The 15,556-nt window shown below is 43.8% G+C and overlaps 2 protein-coding genes and 1 long non-coding RNA gene across 3 annotated transcripts; 1 reads left to right on the forward strand and 2 right to left on the reverse strand.

Annotated features, from left to right (window-relative positions):
• Positions 1–2,258: 2,258 nt before the first annotated feature.
• LOC104801934 (F-box protein At3g07870-like) lies at positions 2,259–4,174 on the forward strand. The gene is made up of 2 exons (XM_010525317.1): positions 2,259–3,729; positions 3,818–4,174. The coding sequence occupies exons 1-2, from the start codon at positions 2,333–2,335 to the stop codon at positions 3,900–3,902; spliced, it is 1,482 nt and encodes a 493-aa protein (XP_010523619.1). The 5' UTR covers positions 2,259–2,332; the 3' UTR covers positions 3,903–4,174.
• Positions 4,175–5,260: 1,086 nt separating this feature from the next.
• On the reverse strand, positions 5,261–15,110 carry LOC104801958. Its single transcript, XR_002023706.1, has 3 exons — positions 14,963–15,110; positions 5,504–5,534; positions 5,261–5,422 (listed from the first exon to the last, which is right to left on the reverse strand). It is a non-coding gene; the product is annotated as an uncharacterized LOC104801958 (long non-coding RNA).
• LOC104801935 lies at positions 12,487–14,298 on the reverse strand. The gene is made up of 2 exons (XM_010525318.2): positions 12,925–14,298; positions 12,487–12,778 (listed from the first exon to the last, which is right to left on the reverse strand). Exons 1-2 carry the CDS (start codon positions 14,057–14,059, stop codon positions 12,732–12,734), a joined length of 1,182 nt encoding a protein of 393 aa, XP_010523620.1. The 5' UTR covers positions 14,060–14,298; the 3' UTR covers positions 12,487–12,731.
• Positions 15,111–15,556: the final 446 nt, after the last annotated feature.

A 15,556-nucleotide genomic window follows, 5' to 3' on the forward strand; every position in this document is an offset into this window, starting at 1 on the left:
GAGACCGAACACTAGAGGACTTAACCCTAGGTATATTTCTACCTAGCCATGCTTGACACGCTCGACCCTAGTCTATCGGTCCTAAACCTAGGTACGTCTCTACCTAATCAGACCTACAAGACCTAGAGAACACAACCTGACTGGACTTAACCTAGGCACTCAACCTAAACCCGATCTAACGGACTCTAAACTAAGTCTAACTGGATATCACCATAGGTACATCTTACCTAAACGGATCTAATACACTCTAGACCAGACCTGATTGGACTTAACACAAGGTATATTTCTACCTAACCGATCTCTTAGACTCTCGCACAAACCTGATTGGGCTTACCCTAGGCATAATTTTACCTAACCGACCTATTTGACTCGAAACACAACCTACCTTAAGACCTGATTACGTCTAACCGGACCTAACTTAAGGCTAACCAGACCTGATTACGTCTAATCAGACCTATAACACCGAGTCTACATGGTCCCCAACAAAGTCCTAACCAGTCCTACGATCCCGAGTCTACCTGGTCCCTCACAAAGTCCTAATCAGACCTACCCAAGTGCTATCTAGACCCTAACAGCCCTAGTTAGACAACCAAAAGCCCAAACTAGACCAGAAAAAAACTAATCAGACTTAAGCCAACTCTAATTGACCTAACCAACCCCTGATTAGTTACCCTAAGTCCTAGTCAATCACCTAAAAGTCCTAATAATCAAACCTAAGCCAATCCTATTGACTTACCAACCCCTGATTAGATTTTTAGCACCCTAATCAGACCTAAACTAAGCCTAATGAGACATAATTTCCCTCTGATCAGACCCTATAAATGCCTAGAACCAATCCCTACAGACCTGCCCTGATCTAAACCGACCCCTATAGACCTATACCTAGTGATTCTAGACTTAACCAACCCCTAAACCAACCCGTTTTAGCCAAATCCCAACTAATCAGACCTAACCGGTCAATGTACCAGACTCAATTGTCCTAAACCGGACCTAGGTTGACCTGAACCGGTTTTGGTCTAAACCGGTGTTCTTGTGAGTTCAAGATAGCGTGATTAATCCGAAGGCTAGTACACCACGGAATTGAAAAAAGCATTGCGATGGAAATTGAGACTATGTTACAACGCCTGTCGATAGAAACGAATTTGACGTGTGTACCTAGCATGCGATGGGAAAAGTTCGTCGCATATAGTCGGAAAAGTTTTCCGACGCAAGTCTTTTGTCGTAACCCATCGCAAAGCGTTGCGACGACATAACTGTCGCATAATTTTCATCACAAATGTGTTACAATGGATTTTTTTGAAGTTGCCTATATATACTTTAACGGTATTTGATGAAATATAATTAAGATTTAAAAAAATAATATATACAAAGTGTCCAGGTTTCATGTACTCAAAGGTTGAAACTTTGTTAATTTTATAAATAAATGAAATATAATTTAAATTGGGTTTGACATTTTTCGTTAACACAACAATAAAAAAAAAAAACATTTTTTACGCCTATATCAGTTGAAATCGTTCGAAATATTCCAGCGGATCTGTCGTTGAAATACCGTTAAAATTTTCAACGTATATCAAATGAAAATCGATTTCCAACAATGCTATTACAAAAAAAAATGATTGCCAGCCAATATGGCTTATTAAAATCTAATTTGTATCTATTAATCATGTTCAATTCTTGACTTTGGTTTTTTTGTTTTACAGAATATAGGTTTAGGATTCCAAGATTATTTATTACTAGAAAAAACTATAAACTTATCCCAAATACAAAAAAAAAAGCGTAATTTTGTTATATTCTTTTTAAAAATTATATATAAAACTAACAGTATGAGTATTTTATATTTTTCTATTTTTAATAATGGAAAATTCTAAATGTATAAAAAAAATTAAACTACTTTTACTTTGAAAGAGAGAATAGAGATTTCATATTCCTAATTCTTTGTATATTTTCATGTTTTTGCTATGATTTTTCTCTGTTATTCTAGATTTTTTTTAAAAGGATCCGGGGATTGAAAATTTAAATAATACACATAATATACATCATATGAATTACATATTCGTTCTGATATAACAAATCTTGAGACAAATTTATTCATGGATCAAAAACTTTGACATTAGACATCAGACAGAGAAAGATTCAAACTTTCTTTGACGCCCGGAAAACTCCAACAATTTAAAATTAAACCCTTTTTGTTTTTGTTTGTAAATTTATTTATTTATTTTTATAAAGTCAGCCATAACGACGCCGTTGTGAATCCACAAATCACCGCTGCAAAATCGAAGCGTCTTCTCCCGTCTCCCTCGCCATTGCCGAATAGTTTCCCCCCTCCTCCGCCATGACTTTCTTCTTCCGCTATCTCCTGCATAATAGAAAGCTCGAAAATTCCCGACGACCCATTTTACTAAAACGACGAAGGATCACTGAAGCACCGGAGTTCACATGGGGCGAGACTTCTCGAGCAGAACAGAACCCAGAGCAAGAGGACGACAAAGCCAGCGAGGTGTCTGAACGTGTAGAGGAGGAAGAACAGGGAGACCCGTGTCTTCTCTTCCAGCTTCCGACAAGTATTCTCGCCGATATACTCTCCAGGCTCTCTTTCAAGGTCGTGTGCATCTCTCGATGCGTGTCTAAGGTTCTGCTTTCTGTGACCTCCTCTCCTGATTTCATGTCGCTTCGTCTAGATAGATCCGATTTCGAGATATTCCTTCGACCGGATTCTCCCATGCGTGGCTCTAGGGATCTCCATTTCGTGGATTTGCATGGACTTTGTGATTCTGCTCCTCTTCGAGGAGGAACTACGGATGTTAGATTTAGGGTTTCTCTACCCAAGCGGCGATTAGACATGAAAACTCCGTTGGCAGCAGAACGCGACTATGATATAGCAAACTCCTGCAATGGATTCATGTGTTTACGTAAAGCTACGATGTTTAGTTCTTGCAAGAATCCGTGTATTGTGTGGAACCCTTTTACAGGGGAGTTTACGTTCATCCCGAAACCAGAGAAGGAGAACACTATAAAAGCTTGGCCTATTGTTTCGGGATTGGGCTGTGGGGCGAGGAGCAATGTCTACAAAGTTGTCCGTTTGTTTCATGGAGTTTCTCCTTTGAGCCCATTTGACAGAGTGGCTGAAGTGTGCACTCTTGGCAGTGATTCTTGGAGAAGCATTGGACAAGCTCCATGGGACACGATCTACGAAGGGTCTACTTATACAGTGTATTTGAACGGCGTTATTCACTGGCTAAGTGAGCCAGATGGATCCGTTGCTAAATTCTCTTTGTTGTGTTTTGGTTTCGAGGAGGAGAAATTCAATCATCTGCCGTTGCCGCCCCAGCTACTTGAGAGGATGGGCGATGGTCCAGCAGAGTCTAAGGTGACATTGGGAGCCCTCAGAGGGTGTCTCTGCGTATCCGGGCTTGTTTTGCACCGCATCAAGGTTTGGATCTTGAGGGACCGCTCTGACGAAACGTCCTGGACACCACAGTTCTCGATTTATAACTTCATGGGGTCCTTTTTTCGGCCTCTAAAATGGCTAGAGAACGGGAGCTTGGTGATGTTATGGAGCAAGATGTCGCTTGTTTTCTACGACCGCATGGCCAGAACAGTTAGAGAGTTCCGGGTGAGAGGTGGTGGCTCTGTCGCATTCCAAGCCATTGCTCATGTCCCAAACATGGGTTCCCTCAGGGATATTGCAGGTGGACGGAATCTGGTGGTCCACAATGGGGAACCGATTAGGTAAGACATGGAAGACATGTTTCGTTCTTACAGAACCCTGTTTGGCAAAAGCTTTGTGTTATGAATGGAGTCCACATTCTTACTGCAGGTGGCGACCGGAAGATGCTGAAGCAATGTCTCTCGTGGAAGACAGAGATGTTGGAGTGAACTGGGTTTTCGATCTATGGGGTTAAAGAAGATGATGGCTGCTTGGGCAAGTTTTTGTGCATCGCTTTTTGGGACATCCAAGGGTTCTTTTTGGTAAATACGAATCTGTCTGTCTGCGTATTGCCGTAATCAGTGTTAACTCTACCTACTTTATTCAACAAAAAAAAAACTCTACCTACTTTTTTGTCATACCCGCATGTACGTACGCACGCATGCATGCATGTGCGTGTAAGGAACTTCTCTCAATTATGTCATTTCTGCCCCTCTACTTTTATGTCATACGCAATTACGCCCGATAGTTTAGTTTGTGCCTAACATCTCAATGGGATCTCCTCCGATGCCTCTGAACAGATTTATGTTTCTTGAGGCTAAACTCTCAAATCTCAATGGATCTATCGAATTATTCTGTCATGTGTGTTCTTTAGATTATCAATCCTGAATCTTACCCCTTTTTTCTATTTAATAAAACCCATTCTATATATAGCATCACCAACTCCATGGAGAGAGAGATCGATGCCGCGTGGCGAAGCTTGACAAGCCACAGAGCGAGAAACCCTTCCTTCCTCGGCTTCAGCCATTTCCGATCTTCGATCCATATTTGTACCAGCTTGCGAAAGAATTGTTGGAGAGGCAGAAAATGAAAAGTAGAAGACGCCTTTATTGCCACTTCTGAAAGTACCAAGAGCATATGGACATAATCTTCTTGCGGACAACAGAAAAGCAGAACATAGGAACAACCTCTGTCTCTTACAAACACAGAACAGGGCATTGACACCATAACTGAGAGGAGCTTCATGCAGAGGAACAGTTCTCAGTCCAAAATCTGAGCTTTCCGGTAGCTGTCAGCAGAATCGACAAGAGTTTCATCCAGCGATCGGTAATTCCAACCCAGCTTCAGTAGTTTCTCAGAGCTCACCCTCACTGTCTTCAGCTTCAATGTATCTGTCAGAGCAATTGCATAGAAAAGCATTCAGATCCGACGAAAGATTTCGCTCGGGTGGTTTATCCGAGGCCTGGTCCCATGGCTTTGTGATGAGTCGTGGTTATACATTTCCAGCATTGGCATGACGCAATGAAGCTCATGTCCTTACCTCTTGGGGTAGTTGTAGTTCGGATAACGGCTCTTCAATTTCTCAACGATATCTTGCTCTTTCACTGCGTGGGATGTGCACATGTATCTTCCTTCAGCTTCAGGTTTCTCGTACACCAAAAGTAAAGCTTGCGCCACATCACGCACGTCTACGACAAGACGTTCTTGATTCTCCGGCGTATCAAATCCCTCTGGTAGAAACAAATCGAATAATGTACAATCACGAGCTAAATCAATGACATATCATGATATCTATAAAGATCGTAGATTCTACTACAAAGCTTTTTTATACCTTTTCAGAAGCTTGACGAGAACTAGGGTACTGGCATTTACAGTGGGCTGCAGGATTGGCCCCAGGACAAGGGTAGGACAGATGCTGACAAGATCGAGTCCAGATCTCTTTGCAAACTCGAAAGCTTCACTCTCTGCCTGTGTCTTTGATAGACAGTACCAATTCTGCCGGAAGGATGAGAGAAATGTCAAAAAGGGGTCACAAGACAAAGCTCGGGTGCTGTCTCTAGAGAGATGCAGATCAACCTCTGTCTTTCGGCAGTATTCTTGGTCAGACCTGACGTGGTAATCATGTCTGAAGGGCAGAAGCTGAAGACACGTTCAAAGCAGGGACACGTGACAGTTGCAACAGAGTCCGAGAATGAAGTGGTCAAGAATAAATCTCGGGCAATTAGCGCATATCTCTATTTGTTTGTTATTTTCCCATTTGTTTCAGTTTTGCAATTTGCTATTTAAGATGGAGATCTGATCAAATAATATAATGAAGTTTTCTCGAACAAAACTTTCTTCATTTATCTCAGAAATATTACTTCATTGTTGGTGAGATTGCAGAGTGAGAGAAGGAGAGACGATTAACACGTGGTATCAGAGCACACGGTTGATTGTATGCCAAAATACATGTCTCGTCAAGATTCAGGTGCGAGTTCGACCGGTGGCGACGGCGGGAGTCAGACCACGAGTGCAGAAACTCAGCCACCGACGAGAGAAGGGAATGTTACGTTGCAGTACCCGCAGTTAACGAAGACGAACTATGCGGTCTGGGCTTTGAAGATGAGGGTCTACATGAAGGCCCAAGGTGTGTGGGATGCATTGGAAGCTGCATCTCCAGTCGATCCCAGGAAGGAGATGATGGCATTAGCTGCTATCTACCAGGGTATCAGTGAAGATCTCATTCTGCAACTTGGAGAAAAGAATTCTGCTAAAGAATTTTGGGAAGCTCTGAAACAAATGCACGTCGGAGCTGATCGAGTGAAAGAAGTGCGTGCACAAGGACTGAGATGGGAGTTGGAAGGAATGAGAATGGAGGACAGCGAGATGGTTGATGAGTACGCAGGAAAAATTGCTGTCATCGTAAACAAACTGAGGAGTCTTGGAGAGACAATCGAAGAAGTTTACGTTATGAAAAAAATCATGCGTTCGGTGTCTACGAAATTTGCCTCATTGACATCAAACATTGAGCAATTTGGCAACTGGGCGACATTGAGTGTTGAAGAAATTGTCGGCACATTGAAGGTGCATGAGGAACGTTTGAAAGGTCCAGATGCTAGAGGAGAAGAACAAGTGTTGCTTGCTCGTGGTGACTTGAAAATTGGGGGTGAGAGCTCTCAGCTCAGAAATCAAGGAGGAAGTCGCGGCCGTGGACGAGGAAGAGGCCGTGGGAGAGGATGGTTCAATTCACGAGGCAGAGGTAGAGGATATGGTGGAGGAAGAAACTACGAGGACGGAAATCAATATCAGAGAATCGATATCACAAAGATTCGGTGCTATGCCTGCAATGAACTTGGGCATTTTGCAGCAGATTGCGAGGCGAGTGAAAAGAAAGAAGAGGTTCACCTTGTGGAGAAAGAAGAGGAAGAACCAACACTCCTGATGGCAGAAATCAGTGAGTTGGTTCATGCCACTGAACTTGGAAATGAGAAAGTTTTGTTGAACGAGGAACAAACCAATCAAGGCTCAGATCAGAAGAAGGCTGGAGAAATGATCTGGTATTACGACACGGGTGCTAGCAATCACATGACGGGGAACAAAGATGCTTTCTCGAGCCTTGATGAGAAACAAAAGGGAAACGTCCGATTTGGGGATGGCTCAGTTGTGAGAGTCGAAGGCAAAGGATCAATAGTCTTTCTGTGCAAAAATGGCGAACATTTGACGATGGCAAATGTCTATTACATTCCACAGTTACGAAGCAATATTATCAGCCTTGGCCAACTGGAGGAATCAGGGGCCAAGATAGTTGCAGAAGGGGGAAATTTACGTGTGTTTGATGTACGAGGGAGACTGGTTGTCAGGATTCCAAGAGCTCAGAATCGGCTTTATTCCTTGGAGATGAACACCGCACATCCTGTCTGTCTGCTAGCAAACATTGATCAGAAACCTTGGCTCTGGCATGCTCGGTTCGGACATCTGAATTTCATGGCGTTGAAGAAGCTGCAGCAAGGGAAATTAGTAAAAGGGCTACCGACAATAAAACAGGTAGAACGAGTGTGTGATGGTTGTTTAATTGGTAAACAACATCGTGCTAAGTTCCCGAAATCATCTGATTATCGAGCCGAGAAACCGCTGGAACTTATCCACGGAGACATCTGCGGACCCATTTCACCAACGACTCTTGGAGGTAACAAGTATTTTTTGTTGTTGGTAGATGACTTTAGTCGATACATGTGGATAGAATTGTTGAAAGACAAGAGTGAGGCCTTGACAACATTCAGAAAGGTGAAAGCAGAAGTAGAAAGACAATCTGAGATGAGAATCAAGCTGTTCAGATCAGATAGGGGAGGTGAATTCACATCGAAAGAATTCGCGAAATTTTGTGAAACAGAGGGAATACAAAGACAATTGACAGCCCCCTACTCTCCTCAACAAAACGGGGTTGTAGAGAGAAGAAATCAGACCGTGATAGAAATGGTCAGGTGCTTACTGCAGAGCAAGAACGTGCCGTCGGTATATTGGGCTGAAGCAGCGAGGACCGCAGTTTACATCCTGAATCGATCTCCAACAGCGGCTGTTGACGGAATGACACCATATGAAGCATGGCGGGGAAGAACTCCAAAGATTCAACATCTTCGAATCTTTGGATGCATCGGGTATGCAAAGAATACCTAACCACATCTAAAAAAGTTAGAAGACAGAAGCAGAAGACTCGTCTTCATTGGTTATGAGACAGGATCAAAAGCGTATCGTCTGATGGATCCGAAAACAAACAAGATTGTAGTAAGTCGTGATGTTGTGCTGAAGGAAGATGAAGAGTGGGACTGGAAAAATCAGCAAGAACATGCAGAAGCGAGACCTGGACAGCTGACAGTGAGCAAGGAGGAGACTGAAAATGCAGTTCAAGAAATAGAAAGGTTCCCTGTGGAGACTCAACCTGGAGCAGAAGCAGACTCGGAGCATGTCTCAGAGACAGAAACGGATACTTCCATTGAAGAGGGGCCAAGGGGATATCGATCTCTACAAGAAGTTTATGGGGCAACTCACGAAAGAGAACTGGATGCGAGTCTGTACTTTATGGAGATGGAAGAACCGAGGAATTTTGAGGAAGCTGCACGAAAGGAGAGCTGGAAAAAGGCAATGACAGAGGAACTCGATGCCATAAAACGAAATAAGACCTGGGAGTTAACTGAACTACCAGCAAATCATCGAGCCATCAGTTTGAAATGGGTTTTTAAACTCAAGAAAAACCCAGAGGGAGATATTGTCAAGCATAAAGCCAGATTAGTGGCTAAAGGTTATGTGCAGAAAAAAGGGTTAGATTACGAAGAAGTGTTTGCACCAGTTGCAAGGCTTGAAACAGTGAGAATCTTGATCGCATTAGCAGCTCAAAAGGGCTGAAAAATTCATCACATGGATGTCAAATCAGCTTTTCTGAATGGAGAGCTAGAAGAAGAAGTGTATGTGGCACAACCACCGGGTTTTATCGAAGCGGGAAAGAAGGACAAAGTGCTGAGGTTAAAAAAGGCGTTGTATGGTCTAAAACAAGCGCCGAGAGCTTGGAATGCCAAACTGGACCGATGCCTCCAGGAGCTGAAGTTCGAGAAATGCATGCTCGAACATGCCGTGTACAAGAAAATCTCGAAAGAGGACACACAAGTGGTCGGGGTTTATGTTGATGATCTCATCATCATGGGATCGAAACCTGAAAAGGTGACGGAGTTCAAAGAGCAGATGAAGAGGATGTTCGAGATGAGTGATCTGGGTTTTCTTAGCTATTACCTTGGGATCGAAGTTCTGCAGGAGACTGTTGGAATATCACTAAGTCAATCCGGATATGCAGAGAAAATTCTGGAGAAGCTCGGATTAAGAGACTGCAAACCATGTCGAGTTCCCATGGATCCAAGAACCAAGCTGAGCAGAAAGGATGAGAGCAATCTGGTGGATGTCATGATGTACAGAAGTGCCATTGGAAGTCTGAGATACCTTGTGAACACCAGGCCAGACATTGCGTACTCTGTCGGAGTTGTCAGTCGTTTCATGGAAACTCCGACGACGAAGCATTTTGAAGCAGTGAAGCAGATACTTCGTTATGTGAAAGGAACCATTGCATATGGATGCAGGTATGAGGAAGATGGAATTTCTTTTGGATTAGTTGGCTATAGTGACAGTGACTTGGCAGGAGATATTGATGATAGGAAAAGCACTACCGGAGTTATATACTTTCTCGGAGAATGTCTTGTTACTTGGTTATCAAAGAAGCAGAAAACGGTGGCTCTGTCTTCATGTGAGGCTGAGTATATAAGAGGTTTGGAGAATGTATTTCCTTGATTCATTATTAGCAATAGCGTACAAGATGTTATATACAAATTGTATCAGAGTAAGAATAGGAAATATAAAGATACATCATATCAATTTGTGTAGATACTCCTAAATATAAGGTAACTACTAACATGCCCCCGCAAGATCGGTGTCGGGAACGAGGCCGATCTTGGTTCGAAGTAGTTCAAAACGACTTCGAGGTAGCGGTTTGGTGAGAGCGTCCGCTAGTTGATCCGCGGAAGATACATGGGAGACCCTAAGCTTCCGAGCTTGGACAAGACCACGAATATAGTGATAGTCGATCGCAATATGCTTCATTCGCGAGTGGAAAACCGGGTTTGCCGCAAGGTATGTAGCTCCAACATTGTCACAATATATAGTTGGCATACACGGAATTGTGACACCAAGCTCCGAGAGTAAAGAGAGAACCCATTGTACCTCAGAGGCCGTTGAGGATACGGATTTGTACTCGGCCTCGGTGGATGACTTGGCGGCAAAACGTTGCTTCTTGGAGGACCATGCAATTGGATTTCGACCAAGGTAGACAATGTAGGCACCGGTAGAGGAGTAGTCATCCCGATCACCTCCCCAATCGGCATCGGAAAATGCATGGAGTGATATCGGGGTGAATCGAGAGAAAAATATACCTTGGTTTCGAGTTCCATTGAGATAGCGGAGAAGACGTTTCAATGCTTTCCAGTGTTCCGATGTTGGACGATGCATGTATTGTGCTAATTTGTTGACAGCAAAGGCAATATCCGGACGTGTGAATAGTAGATATTGCAGGCCACCCAATACTTGTCGATACTCGGTCGGATCAGGCAGCGGTGTTCCCATGTGTGTGCTGAGTGCGGAGGACGAAGCAAGAGGCGTGGGTACAGAATTTGCGTCGGACATAGAGTGTCGAGAGAGTAGATCTGAAACATATCTTCGTTGAGAAAGAAGAATGCCATGTGACGTCCTGGTTACTTCCACGCCAAGGAAGTATGATAGAGACCCGATGTCCTTGATGGAGAAACGACGAGCCATAGTATCGATGCATTTTTGGACTTCCTCACTTTGGTTTCCGGTGATGATAATGTCATCAACATAGACGAGCACGTATAGGATCACGTCATCTCGGTTGAAGATGAATAAGGATGTGTCGGAGAGTGAGTTTGTGAACCCGGTTTGTAGGAGATGACGACAAAGTTCGTTGTACCATGCACGCGGAGCTTGCTTGAGGCCGTATAACGCTTTGTGTAACTTGCACACATAAGATGGTTGATCACGATCAATAAAGCCCGGTGGTTGAGAGACATAGACGTCTTCATCAAGAGTGCCTTGTAGAAAGGCATTGTTAACATCAAGTTGTCGAAGGATCCATCCCCGAGTGACCGCAAGACTAAGAACGATACGGATTGTTGCGTGTTTTATGACTGGGCTGAAGGTGTCATTGTAGTCAAGTCCAGGACGTTGGTGGAAGCCTTTGGCCACGAGCCGTGCTTTGTACCTGTCAATAGATCCATCAGATAATCGTTTAGTCCGAAAAACCCACTTGCAACCAATCACATTATAGGACGGATGTGATGGCACAAGACTCCAAGTGCCATTCCGAATGAGAGCATTGAATTCTTCAGCCATTGCCGAGCGCCATTTCGGATCTTTCAAGGCTTGCGAAGCACACGTTGGCTCTAAGTCTCGGTTTGGTTGAGTGGTAATGGTTAGAGTGAGTTTGGTATTTGGCTTGGAGATATGATTTTTGGATCGAGTGACCATGGGATGAGTGTTTAGTGGTGGTTGGTGGCCATCGGAATCAGGTTGTGGTGGAGGTGACGGTAACGTGTGTGGTAAGGTAGGAGGAGGAGATGATGAAGGCGAAGAGTTTGGCTGAGGTGGAGAAGACGGTGGACTGGTTGTTTCAGTAGGCGTCGGATCTGGAGATGGGGGCAGCACCGGCACAGGTGAGGGGCGTCGAATGGTCGAACGACAAGGAAGAGTAGACGAGAGAGGAGGAGACGGGAACGTTGAGCTCTCGGACGTGGAGAGAGAGTCCGTGAGGTGACGGGAATAAGGGAATTCCGTTTCAATGAACTCAACATGACGAGAAATGTATAAACGGGATGTTGCCACGTGAAGACAAAGATAAACGCTTTGAGTGAGCGAATATCCGACAAAGATACAAGGAGCGGAACGAGGGTTGAGTTTGTGTTGTGTGTATGGTCGAAGCCAAGGGAAACATAAGCATCCAAAGATGCGTAGTTTAGAATAGTTCGGTGAGGTTTCGAAGAGAGTTTCGAAAGGAGAACGACCATTAAGAACAGAAGAGGGAAGGCGGTTTATTAAGTAGACCGCCGTTGGAAGAGCATAGGTCCAAAGGTCGTTTGGAATTGAGGCACGGGAAAGAAGAGTTAGGCCCGTCTCAACTATATGTCGATGTTTTCTCTCCGAAATTCCATTGTGTTCCGGAGTATGGGGAGGGGATGTGTGATGAGATATACCATGCGTGGATAGGTAGTCTCGAAGAGCAACATATTCCCCACCGTTATCGGAGAAAAATGTGACAATTTTTGTCCGAAAACGGTTTTCGACAAGACTCTTAAAACGAGGGAAAATCGTGGCAACATGAGATTTTTGACGTAGGGGATAGAGCCATGTATATCTAGTGAAGTGATCAACAAATATGACATAGTATTTGAACCCGTCAAATGAGGTGATCGGTGATGTTCAAACATCGGAATAAATGAGTTCAAGAGGTCGTGAAGAAGACGCTGAAGAGATTGAAAAGGATAACTTATGGCTTTTATTAATATAGCAAGGTTCACACGACATTGGGCGTCGTGGATTACAGCTCAAAGGAAGTGAAAAATGGGAGACAATAAAATCAAGAACGTCACGAGACGGATGACCTAGTCTAGAATGCCACTCGGAGATAGAAGTCTTAACACTTGAGAGTGCAAGAGCCGATGGCTTATTGGGTAAACAATAAGAAGAACGACATGTCGACCATTCGTATACGCCATGATTAAGAGGCTCGGTTGCTAGTGTTGCCCCCGTTTTTAGATCCTTCACCTGAAAGAAACGGGAGAAAAATTCCACGGAAACATTATTAGAGACACAAAGTTGATGGATAGAGAGGAGATTTTTGTTCATAGATGGAACACAAAGGACATTGTCAAGTTTAAGTGTGTGAGAGATAGAGGGAAGAGTCGAAGAACCAGTGTGTGTGATCGCAAGCCCCGAACCATCTCCAATGACGACTTCATCACCACCTTGATACGGAGTGTGAAGAGCAAGATTAGCCAAGTCCGAGGTAACATGATGCGATGCCCCGAAATCGAGCAACCAAGGAGAGGAAGGCTGCGATTGCAAAGCTGAGGCATGATGTGCAGTCGGCTGCCAGGATGAATTGCCGGAGGCAGAGTATTGGTCCGATGGACGAGAGGGCAGAGAATGAAGCATGTGGCATGTCCGAGCACTGTGTCCCTGTACACCGCACAGTTGACATTTGCCGAGATAGGGCCGAGGTGATGGCCGATAGGATGGGGCAGAATGTTGCGATAGAGGGTGGCGCGATGTAAAGTTGGAGGAGTTGTGGCGTCCCCCGCGAGCACGCCATGGAGGCCGAGAGGTTGTCCGAGCAGTGTTGGCCGAGATTGGAAAGTCCGACTGCGCCGAGACATTCAGATCGACATCATGGGAGAGAAGTCTCTCGTGGAGTTCAACAAATGAGATTGTTGTATCGCGAGCATGAACCGCATCTTTGACAGATTTATATTCATCGCCAAGTCCGCCGAGAATGATGTCTACCAAGTCTTCATGATCCATAGGCTTGCCAAGTAAAGCAAGTTCATCTGCCTTGATCTTGAAGAAATGCATGTATTCGTCCATCGATTTAGCTCCTTTGGTGTGGCGTCTCATTTGTTCCTTAATTTGCTTGACATGACCGCGGCTAGAGCGGCCATATGTGTCGGCCAGTGTTCTCCATGCAGCAGCCGACGTGGAAGATGTTGCAACAAGTGCTTGACAGGGCCCTGAGATAGAGCCAAGTAGCGCCGAGAAAACAAGTCGATCTTGGCGATACCATGGAGGGTAGGCAGGATTTTGTGTGACTGTATTGTTAACGATGACGGTGGCTGATGGAGCAGATGTCGAATCGAGGTAATTGTCGAGATTGTAGCCTTCCAAGAGGGTTTGGATTTGGATGCACCAAGTGATGTAGTTTGTCCCCGTGAGCTTAGAGACATTAGAGACGTTGACGTTAATCAATGTCGAGGCCGGATCTGCCGTATTGTGTGGAGTGACTGTGTCACTTGGTAGGGTGTCGGAGGACGAAGGGACGTCGGAGGCCATGACTGAAGTCGACGGCGGCGGCAGCAAGGAAGAAGAACAGTAGGGTTTTTGGGGTATTAGTGTCTTTTGACAATATAGGCTCTTGATACCATATAAGAGGTTTGGAGAATGTATTTCCTTGATTCATTATTAGCAATAGCGTACAAGAGGTTATATACAAATTGTATCAGAGTAAGAATAGGAAATATAAAGATACATCATATCAATTTGTGTAGATACTCCTAAATATAAGGTAACTACTAACAGAGTATGTGGCAGCGACAGGAGGAGCATGTCAAGGATTGTGGATACGAAGATTCCTGGGTGAGCTTGGCGAATACTTGACAGAGAAGACCATATTGAGAATCGACAACAAATCTGCACTAGCACTCGCGAGAAACCCAGTGAATCATAGTCGCAGCAAGCACATCGAGGTTAAGCATCATTTCATCCGGGATTGTGTGCAGAAAGGAGACATAAGCATGGAGTATGTAAAAACGGAGGAGCAATATGCAGATTTATTAACGAAGCCATTGTCACGTGGAAGATTCGAAGAGCTTCGGGAGAAGATCGGGATCAAATGCGTCAACACAAGGAAGAGACAAGATTACGGAGGAGAATGACGTGGTAATCATGTCTGAAGGGCAGAAGCTGAAGACACGTTCAAAGCAGGGACACGTGACAGTTGCAACAGAGTCCGAGAATGAAGTGGTCAAGAATAAATCTCGGGCAATTAGCGCATATCTCTATTTGTTTGTTATTTTCCCATTTGTTTCAGTTTTGCAATTTGCTATTTAAGATGGAGATCTGATCAAATAATATAATGAAGTTTTCTCGAACAAAACTTTCTTCATTTATCTCAGAAATATTACTTCATTGTTGGTGAGATTGCAGAGTGAGAGAAGGAGAGACGATTAACAAGACCAACATGTCTCATCCAGCACTTGATTCTTTGTCCACAGAGGGTTAAGGCTAACCGCAGCTACTGAGGACACATAAACGACACGCTTAATATTAGCTTCAACACATGCTTTAAGCACGTTCAGTGTGCCATTGACTGCGGGAGCTATCACCTCCACCTACAAAACCGACAACAGGAGAGGGATAAACAAACAAACAAATAGCCTCATATTTAAAAACAATGAGATTTTGCGTCCTTACCTCAGGGTTGGGGACTTTGATAGATGGAACAGGGCTCGCCACGTGGAAGACACCGCTGCAACCTGTAATTGCGTGCCTAAGAGACTCGGCACTGGGCAACAGTCGAATCAAAAGGGTAATTAAACCCTAAACCTAAATAATTAAACTTACTAGGAGAGACCGGGTTATTCAATTTTTTTAATAAAAAATGTTTAATCTTTCCTTATAAATAATCTTTGATATAAATGTTCCAAAAAATATATTATTAAATTTATTATATATATATATATGTATTTAAATTTCATTGTATTATTATATTATAAATTATTCTTATATTGAATAAGTTTGTTAATATAATTGTATATATTTTTAACAATA

Source organism: Tarenaya hassleriana, unplaced genomic scaffold (genome assembly GCF_000463585.1).
Source record: "Tarenaya hassleriana unplaced genomic scaffold, ASM46358v1 Cleome79, whole genome shotgun sequence".
NCBI classification, from domain to species: domain Eukaryota; kingdom Viridiplantae; phylum Streptophyta; class Magnoliopsida; order Brassicales; family Cleomaceae; genus Tarenaya; species Tarenaya hassleriana.

Bases quoted from the DNA above. Each gene is read 5' to 3' on its own strand.
- LOC104801935 (XM_010525318.2), bottom strand. From the start codon at position 14,059: ATGGCCTCCGACGTCCCTTCGTCCTCCGACACCCTACCAAGTGACACA. The intron at 12,779-12,924 runs GTTCTTCGACTC...CGTTTCTTTCAG, and splicing joins GCTTGCGATCACACACACTG to GTGAAGGATCTAAAAACGGG.
- LOC104801934 (XM_010525317.1), top strand. From the start codon at position 2,333: ATGACTTTCTTCTTCCGCTATCTCCTGCATAATAGAAAGCTCGAAAAT. The intron at 3,730-3,817 runs GTAAGACATGGA...TTCTTACTGCAG, and splicing joins CACAATGGGGAACCGATTAG to GTGGCGACCGGAAGATGCTG.